We start from the raw sequence: 14,552 nt of genomic DNA on the forward strand, positions 1-14,552 counted from the left end.
AGCAACCCTTAGGCCCTCATCCCAGTTTTCCATAAACGTCTTCCAACAGTACCAGGATTCTGTCTCATTTTGGACCCCCTTCAATTTTTTCAGCAGCTCTGGATTGAAGCAATTTAAATGTCCTACTCTGAGTGGGGGGAGGTGGTGGCAGCAGTTTAAGCGCTAGAGAATGATGCAGGAGATGAGGAGGTTACTGCTCCAGAAACTGAACCTGGATTCTTGCCACCACCTTTGCACACACAGAAGCCCCATGGTTGCTAACAGTTAAATAATTCTGGGGTGGATGCACTCAGAAAGTCCTTCAAGTGAAGACCTTGGTTCTCCACCGTGACACTCTACCGCAGTCCTTTTGTTTAGGAAACCCAGGGATAGAAGAAAGTCACCCTGGCCACAAGAGGACACTAGTCCTCATCCAGACAGACTCTTCAGCCAAGACACTGCTCAGGGAACAAAGAGGCAGTCCATCTTCTGCCTAGCCTGAGCAAGGAGAAGGAACAGAATGGACCAGGTTCCTGCCCAATGTCTCTCACCTATGCAAGGCTCAGAGGCATCCTCTGTTTTGTAAATAAAGCAGAACCCTTTGCCTCCAAACAAAAATGTAAGCCCAAACCCCAATATGCAGACTAGGCGAGAAGAGAAAGCCAGAGCTAAGCCCACTTGCATCCTGCTGCTGGGAGGTGGAGCCCAGGCTGAAACTCCCTGACACTGAACCCATTGTCCTGACTGTCCCCTGCATGGTGGGCCCCTTGGGCTGATGCAAGGACACGCCTGGGAACAGTGCTTAGATGTGGCAGAGGATGAAGCAGGGGCCAGCATGCTGGGGACCCCAAGCTCCCTGGACTCACCCGGCCTCCTCCAGGCTGGTGCTTGATGTTTTCGGTGGAGCCGACCTTGGAGCGGACATTCTTCAGATCAGGGGCAGAAGCATTGGCAGCCACGCGGCCCAGCCTCGGGGCAGAGGAGCTGGGCTTGGCTGCTGTGGGTTTCTTGTCCGCAGGAGGAGTCCCCGAGGGCCGGGGAGGAGTGGCTGTGGGCTTGGCTCGACTGGGAGCCCCTGCTGGGGGTGCTGTCCCAGGGACAGCAGTGCTCTTCTTCACAGAACTGGTGGTGGTGCTCTTTGGGCGACTCAAGTCAGCTGCTCAGGGAGGAACAAGAGATAACAAGTGCTCAGGGGAGAAAGCAAAAGGGAGCCTTAAAGCCAAGGAAGACATGGGGTTTAAATTTGGATTCCACAACGTGGGGGATGGGTCTTACCTGGTGCAGACTTTGTAGCCATCTTCTTGACCTCTGCAGGTTTCCCCTCAGTCTTGACTGCTGCACAAATATACACTTTTTAATATCATGTTTAAACAAGATGATCCACTGAATGGTTCATCCTAAACTGAGATTCATGCATTCGTTCAACAATGGCTGAATCGTTTGAGTCAGGGGCTGTGTTAGGCTCTGGGAACAGACTAGTAAATGAGACCGTCAAGTAGAGTCACCCCTAGATGGACCGTCCAAGGCCAGGCACTTAGTCATTTCTATGGTCTTGACAATGCTTCCACATGGCCTTTCTTTAAACAGCCTATTTCTTATTATGAAAGACCATGAACACAAAGTGCTGGGTACCGTGGAATTATTGAGAAAGGAACAGTAAATTCTACCTGGGAATTCATGGGAATTCACTCAGGATTCTTCTGGATACACATAGCTGCTAACCTCACATGGAGATTGAGGCTCCACTTTTTTTTTTCATTTATTTTTATTAGTTGGAGGCTAATTACAATATTGTAGTGGTTTCTGTCATACATTGACATGAATCAGCCATGGATTTACATGTATTCCCCATCCCGATCCCCCCTCCCACCTCCCTCTCTACCCGATCCCTCTGGGTCTTCCCAGTGCACCAGGTCCGAGCATTTGTCTCATTCTTCCAATCTGGGCTGGTGATCTGTTTCACCCTAGATAATATACATGTTTCGATGCTGTTCTCTTGAAACATCCCACCCTCGCCTTCTCCCACAGAGTCCAAAAGTCTGTTCTATACATCTGTGTCTCTTTTTCTGTTTTGCATATAGGGTTATCGTTACCATCTTTCTAAATTCCATATATATGTGTTAGTATACTGTAATGGTCTTTATCTTTCTGGCTTACTTCACTCTGTATAATGGGCTCCAGTTTCATCCATCTCATTAGAACTGATTCAAATGAATTCTTTTTAATGGCTGAGTAATATTCCATGGTGTATATGTACCACAGCTTCCTTATCCATTTGTCTGCTGATGGGCATCTAGGTTGCTTCCATGTCCTGGCTATTATAAACAGTGCTGCGATGAACATTGGGGTGCACGTGTCTCTTTCAGATCTGGTTTCCTCGGTGTGTATGCCCAGAAGTGGGATTGCTGGGTCATATGGCAGTTCTATTTCCAGTTTTTTAAGAAATCTCCACACTGTTTTCCATAGCGGCTGTACTAGTTTGCATTCCCACCAACAGTGTAAGAGGGTTCCCTTTTCTCCACACCCTCTCCAGCATTTATTGCTTGTAGACTTTTGGATAGCAGCCATCCTGACTGGCGTGTAATGGTACCTCATTGTGGTTTTGATTTGCATTTCTCTGATAATGAGTGATGTTGAGCATCTTTTTCATGTGTTTTTTAGCCATCTGTATGTCTTCCTTGGAGAAATGTCTGTTTAGTTCTTTGGCCCATTTTGAGGCGCCACTTTTCAATGGGCCCATGAAGGACTGGGTCACAAGTCCTTCTTCTATCTACACAACTCTCTGGAGCTGTCTGGGGTAAAGCCACTGGTTCCCATGGGAGGGACATTCAGTACTCACCAGTGGGCCTCTTGGGCAAGGGTGTGGAGAGGTTCCTATTGCTTGACCCAGGTGAAGCAAGAGTCGCAACTGCTGGGGCTTTGGGAGCAGCCTGGGTGCTCTTGGAGCCAGGTTTGACAGCTGGGGCAGAGACCGGCTTGGATGGAGAGACCCGCTTCTCAGGAATCTTCGCCTCTGCAACAGGCTGTCAAAAGTGGGAATAAGCGGTAGGTCAGCAACAACCCCAGGAAGTCATGCCAAAGGATGGTTCCATATAAGCAGATGTCAGAAAACAAGAGAACAGTGGGCTTGGCAGCTACTAATAGGAAATATGTGGCTCTAGTATCAAAGTCCTCCAGACAACATGGGAAATGGCCATGTAGGGTGCCTTGTGATCGGGATCAGGAAACAGGGAGTCAAACCACCTCAGTCCAACCTGAACCAGAGAGGATAAGCAGCCCTAGAAATACACCACACTACAAACTATGTCTGCCTCAGGATCCACTGCATTAAATACTGATACATTTAATGTAGTAATACTTGACCAGAGAGTAAATGAAATTATAAAAAATTACAAATGTTTAGTCCAATCCAGCTGTTCTGTGGGCTAAGATGCACCCAGTGAATTCTGAACAGGATGGGGCAGCAGATGGAGACGGCATTGGCCAAACCAATCGGGTCAGAAGCCTAAGCTTCAGCCTCAGGCAGCCCCTTGACTCACGTGTGCTCTTGGGCAAATCACTGAGCCTTTCTGGGCTTGATCCCCTCTTCTGGACAAAGAAGGGCAGAACAGAGGATCACTAAGGATCAGCTCCATTAGGGACTGGAGAATGAGAATTCTGTAAGAGCATAGGGACAAATGGGAAGGGGCAGGTGGATGTGGGCCTGACAAGCAGAGGGCAAGAGGAGGCTGCTGCCAGAGCTCTGACTGATGGCAAAAGGGAAAAGCCCCTCAGGCAGAGACACGGGCGTGTGGGTCACTCCAGTCCTCTTCCACGGAGGCTGGGCACACTATCACTACCAAAAAAGGGAAGGAATCAGCACAGTCTGGTGTCTGCAGGAACAGAAGAGGAACAGACCCACCGTGTTACTCAAGAGAGTAAGCCAAGCCAAAGACACAGTGGGTCTGTCTCTTATGCCCCAAGAGAAATGACCATACAGAGGGCAGGATGTGGGCAGAGACAAGGACATTGCTTAAATGAAAAATCAGCTAAGGACGTTTTTAGAAATTAAGGGTTGGCATTGATTTAGAGAAAATCTAACCCTAATGACCACTGCTATAAATGAAGGTCCCAAGCATCATGTAAAGAACCTAAGGCTGGAATCAGGGAAATGGTCTAACTACCAGCTCTGTCTAGAAAAGACATGACATTCTTCAGGTTGCTTCTAGCCTCAACGAGCTGCAGAACTGGCCTGCTCTCATAGTTGGAGTTACTCCTGATTTTTCAACTTTTATTTTCTCCTCTGTCAGACTGACAGATCTGAATAGTTTTATCCCCTTTGTTTCTGTAAATCTTTCTACCAAAATAAGGAAACAACTAAATTTCATTCGGCTTTAGTTTCTATCCATCTATCAAAATATCTAAATATCTATATCTTATCTAAACGATAAACAGGACTGTTGATAGAGGCCCTGAGCAGAAGCACTGGAGTTAGACCTAAGTTCAAACACAGGTTCCGCTGCTTACTAGCTCTGGTCCCCAAGAAGGTTATTTAAGTTATGAAATGAGAATGCTAATATCCATTATCACGGGTTTCTGAGAGAATTAAAGGAGTTAATGTCTATAAAGAAATCTGTACAGTATGCTCCATTTTTGTTATTGTTATAGAGTGAATTTCACCCCTTCCTTCCCATGGCTTTCTGTCTCCCTCAGGATTTGCTGCTAAGAAAGTGTCAGGCCACCCTCCCTCTGCCCCCTTATTCAAATGAATTGTTTTCTAAACATCAGGAAAAGCATTCAACTTGGTAAATAAGGATCAGAAAGTGTTCTGAGATTTTCTCATTCCTAATCTATACTAGGATTTCTTAGTTTCTTGGCTGCGGTTTCAACCTAGCCTACGATTCTTAGGTTCTACCAGTTTTATGTACTAGATTAAATTAAAACACTAACATTTTAATATGGTAAGCTCCTCCCCAACATGAATTTGAAGAGTAACAGCAGGCTGACCTAAAGGCCATTCTCAAAGAAAACAAGATGTTAAGAAAAGGCAGACACAGATTCCACCCACCCTCTCTTCCCATACCAATCCTGTGAAGCTAATGCTGTTCTGAACTGCCCAGTTTCTAAGCAGTAATGTGTGGGTGACCTGGAAAACTGAAAAACTTCAGAAAGAGCCCAGGGAGAAGAAGCCTAATGCCAGACGCAAGTAAGTTATCACATGATGCTGGAATCTGCTGAGATAAGCTGGAAGAGCTAATCATCATCAGCTAATGGAGGAAATTCACTTCTGCAGGATGATTAAGAAGAAAGACAAAGAACTGAATCTGATTGAGAATCTGATGTCAGAATTATACCAAAAATGAGTATGTGACTGGCATGAGGAGTAGGGGAAACTGGTTAACAAGTGTTGAAATAGATGAAGAGTAAGGAGGAGCTGGGAGAAAGGAGGAGTGGAAGCAGAGGCAATATTGCCTCCAACCAGGGCAGAGAGAGGCACAAAATGAAAAAGACGGTGAGGACTTCCCTGGTGGTCCAATGGTTAAGACCCTGCACTTCCAGTGCAAGACAAGCAGGTTTGACCTCTGGTCAGGGAACTAAGATCCCATAGGATGTGCAGTGGCCAAAAAAGGTTAAAAAAAAAAATGTAGAAAAGGCCTTCAAATGTCATGGCTGCATCACGGGTGCCCAAAGTGATCTGAGTTGACCTTTCCCCATTTCCCTTTCCTCTCCCTAGCCCCCCAGCCTATTTCCATGTCTGGAAGCAACAGTGTCTAAGCATCTGATGGTTGGAGGGGAGAACGTTTCCCTGGCACAGTGCTCAGGTGGCTGCTTACCTTGGGCTTCGCGTCTTTTGAAGGTAAGGTGGAAGGCCTGGCAGTGGCAGCAGCAGGGCGTTTGGGTGGGGCAGCTGGTACTGAGCCTGAAGCAAGGCTCATGGGTTTTTTATTCGACCCACCAAAGGTGGTGGGAGCTGTCTGCTTAGGGAGAGAAGTGGGCTGTGTTTTGGCTTTCGATGTTGAAGTCTTTGCAGGTTGAGTGGTGGCCAAAGGCTTTAAGTTGATTTGTTTTTGTTTTTTTTTAAAGGGCAACATCAAACACACAGACAAGAATAAAAACAAATTTTAAAAAAGTATAAATTGCACAATTCAAAGTAACACTATAAGCAATGAGGAAAGATGCAACTGAAAATTAGCATTCCTTTCTTCTGAGCTCAGTAAATAATGGAAAGATATCAGGATGAGCATAAAGAAAACTGGAAATTGTTTCTTAATGACAATGTCACAAATTCCAGTAGTTGAACATCTCAAGACTTAAATTCAGTAATAACTTTAAACAATTAACTAACTTTTGAAGGCTGCAATAATTCTGTGAAGAAATTAACCAGCAGGTGATTAAGCTATCTACTATCTGTAACTCTGTGATGTAATACCAACCACACTAAAATGAGCATTTGTACTTTAGAATAAGTGTCTGGAGCTATATTCCATCTTAAAAATCTGTGCTCCTTTTTCATGAAGAGAGACTTCAGAATGGAATTCTGAATAATTCTGTAATTCCCTTTATTGGTGTTGTTAAAGGAAGCAGAAATATCTATAGAATATTCAAGATAATAGGGTCAAAAGCAGAGATTTGAAGGTTTAAGTTAGGCCACTATGATAAAATGGGAATATAAAATATTTTCTAAGCATGTTCGAACTTGAAGAAGGAGGACATATTATTAGCTCAGAAAAAAGAAATTTCACTTGCATAATCCAAACAATAATAGCAGAAGGTAGTTTTAAAAAATCACAGCAGAAGAAGACAACCCACCGTTCTCGCACTTACCTTTGTTTTCTTCTCTGGGCTTGGTGGAAGCTCCTTGTTTGGAGGGGCGGTGATGTCATTTCCAGACACGCTTCCAGCAGGTTGTCCTTCTTCTGGTTTGGCTATTCCTAAAGGGGGGAAAGTGGTGCTAAACAAATGTTTTTCACACCCATTGAGAAGACACAAGTCTTTGCAGTGACACACCACTAACTAGCACTTCATCCTGAGAAAATCCACAGAGCTGTGCTGCTAAAAATGGACAAGACTCCCCAGTTTCCCTCATTGTGACGAAGGACAGTTTTAGATTCCAGCCTGTCCCTGTGGAGAAGCAACCTAACTAGGATTTGCACAAATGATCAATGGAAGGAAACGGCCCTTGAAGTTTGGTTTCCCTTCCCTGGAGACTGGCAAAGGCGTTCTGTCACCCTACCACTAACTCCCAGAGCAACAGGGGACAAAAACCATTTCTACTGGAGTTTATCTCTTGGAATAAAGGGTGCTCAGAGATGGGATAAGAGCCAGATGATCATCCAATGTTCTCCCCTTACTTCCTTTCCCTGCAAAGCACCACTTTATGGAGGATGTGAGATGAACCTGATCTGGTTCTAGTGGTGACCCAGATTTCCAACAAGGCCGAGGAGACCCATGCAATCAGATCCAGGGCCAGAAATAAAGTCTATGGCCTAAGGCTATGCCCAGCAGCACCACTGTGGGGAGGTGACTCCAGATTTCAATAGGCTACACCAGAAAGCATTGAAATACCATGAAACTTGTAACTTGGGTGTGGGGAGACCGTTCTAACTAACACAAACTCTAGATGCCACAAAGATAAGTTGGAGTATAGAAAAATAAAAAGGCTCAACATATCCCAAAAAACAAGAAGAGTCAAAAGGCAAATGATAAACAGGAAAAAAGTATTAAACCTCGCATCAAATACACAGAGCTTATTATGTTTACTCCTACAGATCAGTAACTGCTATAAAGGCCAACAACCTACTAAAAAATGGCCAAAAGAATATGAACACAATTTACAGAAAAAGAAATACAAATCACTTTTGAAAATATGAAAAGTTATCCAATCTTTAAGAGAAATGAGATGTCATTTCTAACCTAACATTTGTTAAAAGTCCTAAAATTTGAATGTAGCTGCTAGAGAGAATACGAGGACATACATCGCTGGCAAGTGTGTGAAGCGTACAACTCATATGCAGGGCAATCTAGCAGTGCCTCTAAAAATTCCAAGTGTAGATAAATTCTAATTCAGAAGTACAATTTCTAGACATTTATCTTAAGAGATATATTCACATACCTGCCAAATAGCAAATTTGCAAGCTCTTTCCCTAGATCATTATTTCTAAAGGCAAAGTAATAAAACCACCTAGAATTCTGTTAACTGAAAACTGGTCAAAGTATATGGCAGAAATATCAATGTAACCTCTGAATCTGAAACTGATTCAGAATCTGAATCTGATTGATAGGGAACAATCTCTTCTAAGCAAAAAGCAAAGCAAAGAACATAATTGTAGGTATAACATGAGACAATACACTTCTATTGCAAATATACTGGTACATGCATTTTTTTTTCCATGCATTTTAAAAGTCTTTGGAAGGATCATGATGAAACAAAACAATGGTGATTTAATTCTGGAATGGGGCGGGGGTTGGGGCACAAAACTAGAGAGGCTATTTATTTATATTAAAACTTTTTACTCTGAAGTACAGATTCACAGGAAGTTACAAAGAAATGTACAGGGAGGTTCTATGCACCATTCATCTGGTTTCCCCCAAAGACATCCTGTGTAACTACAGTACACTATCAAAACTGGGAAACTGATACTGGTGCAATCTACAGAGCTGCTCAGATCTGTCCAGTTCTACATGCATTCATTTGTGTGTGTGTGTGTGTGCATGTAAACAGTTCTGTGCAACTTTATCACATGTGCAGCTTTACGTAACCACTACTAAGAATCAAAACGGATTAATTGTTCCACCACCACAGAGCTCCCTCATGTTACCCTTTTTATTTTTTTAATAGCCACCCCACCCAGCTTTCCCTTTCCAATCCCTTAATCTCTGGAAGCTACTCATCTGCTGGCTATCTCTAAAATATTATTTTAAGAATATTACATAAGTGGAATCATACAGCGCACTACTTTTCATACCTGGCCTCTTTCACTCTGCACAGGGCTTCTGAGCTGCGTCCATGTTGTACATGCTAAGTCCATGGTATGGCTGTAACACAGTTGAGCCCTTTGTCTACTATAGGACATTTTGGTTGTTTCTGGCTCTTTGCTATTTAGGAATTTTATTACAGGATTTTGAATAAAACAGTTTCTTTGTTACTATACAGAAATGCAGTCTATTCCTACATGTTGGTAGTGTAACCTATGACCTGCGGCCTTGATAAACTAGTTAGGTCTAGGGGTTCTGTCCCCCCGCACGTATGGGTGGATCAGGCCTGCGGTGTTGCCCATTGTGAAGGAGGGCCCTGATGGCCTCTGCCGACCCTGTACCTGCCAGAGGGCTGAGCCCATCCCTCCTCCTGGAAATGGGTAGGGAAATAGGGCTTCCCTTTCTGGGTCTTCTGGCAAAAGAGAGCAGGCCTTTCATTCTTTCTTTTCGTCTTTTCCCCTTCATTTTCTCCTTCTTTTTAAAATCTATGCCTGCTGATGATCCCAGGTTGAAGATACTCTCCAGTACCCAGACCAGGACACACGGAGGCTCTCCTTCCTCCAACTGTGAGCCCTACCCAGCCTGCCCTCTCCCTTCTACCTTTCACATTCCTTTTCTGATTATCTGGTACATTCTTCCCAGAGTATTTAGCTATATTTACAAGGGGGAGCATGAAAAAGTGAATCAATGTCACTTTGTCTCGGTAGGAGATTTTCTCAAGGATAGCATTTTGTACTTTTTGATGTTTGAAACCATATATATTTCTAGTCAAAATGGAACTTTTTTACTTTTAAAAATATGAAAAAAGAAAACCACTCCCACCATGTAAAGCATTGGTAACATCTTTGTTCTATAGCCAGCTGAAAGAGGATCCCCACCAAATGTGTGACTTCTTGTCACTGGCCCCAGACCAGTAGGAACATTTTTCAATAAGCACAGGATTTTTCAGCAAACAGCAAAAACACTTCATGAAATCTCCCTGCTATGAAATAACCACACAACACTTCAACTTGTACCACCACCCAAAAGTCCCCACAGTTCCACAAAGAACGTTCAAAAGGAACACATAACTGCTCCACAAAACTGCTCACTTCCGATGGATCTTTCCATTATTTGTACTAATACATGCTGGAAAACACAGGCTCAAAATCATAGCATCATCTCCAATTCCTTTCTCCCCACTGTCCCATCTCTCTCTCTCTTTCTCATCTTCCACACCCAGTTTTCAAGTCCAGTTGACTTCACCTATGTTATACTTCCCCTATCTCAGTAGTTCACCTTTTACTACTACATGAATCCCACTGTCATCAAGGGAATTTTTTTTGCCTTCAAAACCTCTAACTTCCAGTTTATCTTATTTATTGAGAACATGTGAACTCCTCAAAGCCAGCTTTGGGCCACTGTATTTTCCATCATAGGCAGGCAAGCAGGATAGCTTTTTGAACACGGGAGAAACGTTTAAATATCTTACAGGGCAAGTAAGCTTGGGTTCCAAACAAATTTCTAGATTTGTTATCCCATTATTTCTTGCTCAGATGTATGGATGACTTTGGCATGTTTGGTCAACCTACAACCTTCTCCAGAGGAGCTCCAGATGAAGTGGGCTGCTCAAAACAGCCAACACTGGTGAAGAAGGCTTTGGAACCTGGCAAAGAGGTGACCAGACTAAGCAGAGACAATAAGATATATTTACTCATTCTTGCCCTAAAAGAAGGAAAATATGAAAACTACAGTCAAGCAACCTTGGGTTCCTGAGATATGAAGTGGCATAAGGTAGGGCACAGAACCCAAAACCATGGCAACCAATGTCCTGGGCAGACCAGAGTCGCAAAGGAAGCAAAAAGTAAGAGACAGCAGAGAATAGTTTCCAGAGGGGAAGAGAATGGAATGCATGTTTAGGGAGAAGCAGAGGTCCTCAGAGAGACACACGATGGCTGTAGCCAAGCTACACTTCCTGCAATTGGATTCCCTGAGATTGCCTGTCAGTAAATACCTTTTTATAAATTGGATTTCCCGTGTGTGTGTTTCTGTCCTATGAAACTAATCATTAAGAGAAGCCCCACAAATACTCATCACTATTCTTTTACCCAATGTGAGCTGTATGAGCATCACACCTTTGACTGGAAGGCTTTCCCTCCACATAGGCATCCTAGGCTTCCAAGGCTACCTCCTCCAAAAAGTTGTCATGATTTAGAAACCCTCTCACACAATCCCACCCCCCTGACCCTTGCCCAGTCCAGCTAGTCACTTGATGGTGCCTAGGTAGTGACTGGCATATGATATGTATGTTGAATAATGAATCTTTATATAGTTTTATCTACAAATTTTAGCAGTCAGCATTCAAACATTTATAAGGTGAACAGATCAGTGAGGTCTGTCAATCATCTGACATTTTCTTTTCCTACCAGCATGAATTTCTGTTAGTATGAACTAGGACAAAGTTGTTCTGAAATAAGTATCTTCATTTATTACCACCTAGAATGTATACAACACTGAATTGGGCACGTGATGATCAAGGGAAAAAATTATGAGACAATCCTATCCATGAGGATCTTACAGTTCTGCCACCACAGAAGGAAGCTACAGCATAGAACACTTGAGTCTATAATAAATCATAAAGGAAATATGATGTTTATTTGGCCATCTCCATTAAAAAAACCACACAAAACTGTCAATCTTCAAGGGTCCTTTCCACTTACCCTTCCCCGAGAAAATACACTTAATATTAAGGAAAAAAGTTAAAATTTTTTGAAAAAACGTACTGAGAGGTATAAATACTAGAGGAAACGGTTCCCAGAAAAGGCTATTTTCTTTCTTAAAACAAACAAACAAAACACACATTTTCAATCTCCATTAAGTAGCTTGTAAATCCTGATCCTTTGTGCTCAAACTGGACTCAGAGGAAAGCAAGCTTTTGTAGACCACCAACAATAAGACCGGTGGGGGGCTGGGGATGGGGAAGAGAATAAAGGGCGAGGAAGAAAGACATAGGGCAGCCGCAAGAACTGCAACCTTCAGCTGTTTATTAATTGCAAGTCTCTCCTCTCTCCTCTTTCCCTTTCTTCCCCTCCTCCCCACAAATCTTCCTAACACACATACACAGAGAGAAAACTAGAAGCAAGACTGGGTCAAACATGAGTAACAGGAAAAGAATATTAAATAGCCAGCTTTACAAGGCTCTTTTTCAGCTCGAACAAAAGTAAGACATTCTCAAAAGCAAAACGGGAAACAGAGCTAGCACCCAGACTGCGCTACTTAATGAGACGACGCTAGTGCTGATAAAGCCATTGTGAGTCCACACAGTGACAGATTTTCAAGCAAGGAAGTCAATCAGTTGTGATTGGATGATTTAGGGCTTGGGAATCATCTGGTTCAAACCAACAGAGAGCTGAGGGGTGGGAGGATGGGGGGTGGGTTGGGCAGGGTGACATGAGGTCAAACAAGGGGCTGTGTGTCTTAAGCCCACCCCTCTCTGACCCCAATCAGCCCACACCCTCAGTCCACACCATCTGTCACGCCAGCAGACATGCAGGCTGACCCAGCTGGAGTCACTTTGTGCACTCTCTTGCCTCACTCTCCCCAACCTTTTGATGCAAGGGAATTCAGCTTTCCCCAAGCAGTCATAGATTCCAGCAGGAATGAGCTGCCTAAGGCTCCTGCCGGTAATCTGTCACTTTGGTTCCTTCCTTGCTGTCTGCTTGTTCCCCATGGAGGCAAAATTTAGAAACATACCATCACGTGGGGTCTCTTCACACAGGAACGATGGAGTGCTCAGGGCTGCAGTGACCTCGATTTCCTTTTTCCCTGCCAGAACCGGCTGCCCTGGCTGTTTCTCACCTCCCTGGCAGACCTGGGAGCATGAATCTGCTCTTGTTTCACCAGTATCTTCCTGTCCCTTCTCTGTGCTGCTCACTTCAGGAATCTGCTCCAGCTTACCAGGGAGAGAGAACCCAGTAGTGCCCAGTTCCTTCTTCCCAGAGCTGTTGCTGCTACCGTGGTTGTTGCCGAAGTGGGTCAATTCTCTCTTCTTGGCCACTGGTTCCTCACAGTTGAAAGGAGGTGTCTCTTCAGTAGACGGAATGGGCAGTTCTCCAGGGTTCAATTTGTGCCTGGTTGTCTGCTCCTCAGCCACCGTCATAGAGCGTCTGATGGCAGGAGCCCCCTGTTTTTTGGGTGTGGGACTCGGCACTGAGCTACTGGTGAGGGGCAGCAGGCCAGAAGAAAGATCTTCTCGGGCGGGACGTTCAGGATACTTGTCTGCAAGGTTGACAGCCGGGGGCACTGAGAGGTGAGAGCATTCAGACAGGGCCCGGCGCACTGCCTTTTTCTGCTGGGGGGCTTGCTCAAGCGAAGCCCCCTCCTCAGGAAAACTCAATTTCTCTACATCCTTATCATGGACTTGGATATGAGAGCTGGCATCCCAACATTCTGGGGTGAACTCGACCCTCGTGATTGGTGGAATGGCAGGGGGTGAGTGCTCAACAGTTGGGGCTGGGTGGGCTACCGCCACCGGCAGTGAGGACTCACATTCGAGCTGCCTGGAGCTGTCACTCTCCACCCCAATCACCCGGCAGCCGGCAGGGATGCCATTCTCCTTTTCTGGAGTTCCTTCCCTTGGGTGCGGAGGGACTTGAGCCTCTGACACTGGATGAAAGTTGGGGTTCCAAACACTGGTTTTCTCCTCCTTAACATACTGGGTGGGCATGTCAGCAGCCCTGGGGAAATGCAGATCTGGCTGGCTCTCAGTCTCCGGCGCATTCTTCCCCATCACCGTCCCCAGGACTGTAGTGGCTTTGTTTTTGTCTGGCCCTTCTCTGGGTCCCAGATGGAACTCGGCCACCTTCTGGTACATCGAGCTCCCCTCTGAGGGATGGTAGGTGTCTGCAATCACATACCTGCTCGCAAGGTGACCCGAGGTGGCTTGATACTCCTTGCCCTGCGCTTCAATGCCGAGCTCTTTGTCTAGCTTCCCCTCAAAGAAGCAGAGCTTATTCTGCTCCAGGAAGCTGGCATTCTTCACAAGCCCGTCTTTCAGCTGCCCGTCCATGCTGACATTCAGCCCGATCTCATTCAGCTTGCCCTCTGTCCTCTGCCACTCAAACCCGGCTTGGCTCATTTCTTTCGGAGAGTCTGCCCGGCACTGTGTGGGCTGGCCCTGACGGAGCTGGCTGGGAGCGGCGATGTGCGAGGCTGGCTGCCTGTGTGAGAGCGACATCGCCTCTTCCACTGCTCTCCCTGCCTCGCGCCCGGAGCTCTCACACCACCTACGATCACATAGCTGGCAGTGACATCACACTGAGTCCCCAGCATTCATGACAAAACCCATTCCCCCCCCAACACTCCTCTCTCCATGAGCAGTTGGGTGCTAAATGTATCTACTAGTGTGAAAGGAAAGAAGGAATGAATGAAAAAGAAAGAGAAAGCAAGGAACCTACTCTTTTCTGTACAACTGAATGTCACTGTTAAAAGTAAAAATATAATTTTCTGCTAACTGGCATGCTATTTAGATCTGCAATTTTAAAGATGGGATGGTGCTAATCTGGGTATGGAGGATAGTAATGATGCTGGCTTTCACCAATACAGATACATGTATACCCACACACTCGCTTATCTGACAT

At 45.0% G+C, this 14,552-nt stretch overlaps 1 protein-coding gene across 1 annotated transcript in view; it reads right to left on the minus strand.

Moving 5' to 3' along the window:
* MAP4 (microtubule associated protein 4) overlaps positions 1-14,552 on the minus strand; it is a 92,954-nt gene that overhangs the window by 12,123 nt on the left and 66,279 nt on the right. The window contains 5 exon segments of the mRNA XM_070463432.1: positions 846-1,135; positions 1,255-1,314; positions 2,819-3,002; positions 5,793-6,008; positions 6,784-6,890. Of these exon segments, the coding sequence (XP_070319533.1) occupies positions 846-1,135; positions 1,255-1,314; positions 2,819-3,002; positions 5,793-6,008; positions 6,784-6,890 (857 nt within the window).

Source organism: Odocoileus virginianus, unplaced genomic scaffold (genome assembly GCF_023699985.2).
Source record: "Odocoileus virginianus isolate 20LAN1187 ecotype Illinois unplaced genomic scaffold, Ovbor_1.2 Unplaced_Contig_2, whole genome shotgun sequence".
NCBI classification, from domain to species: Eukaryota; Metazoa; Chordata; class Mammalia; order Artiodactyla; family Cervidae; genus Odocoileus; species Odocoileus virginianus.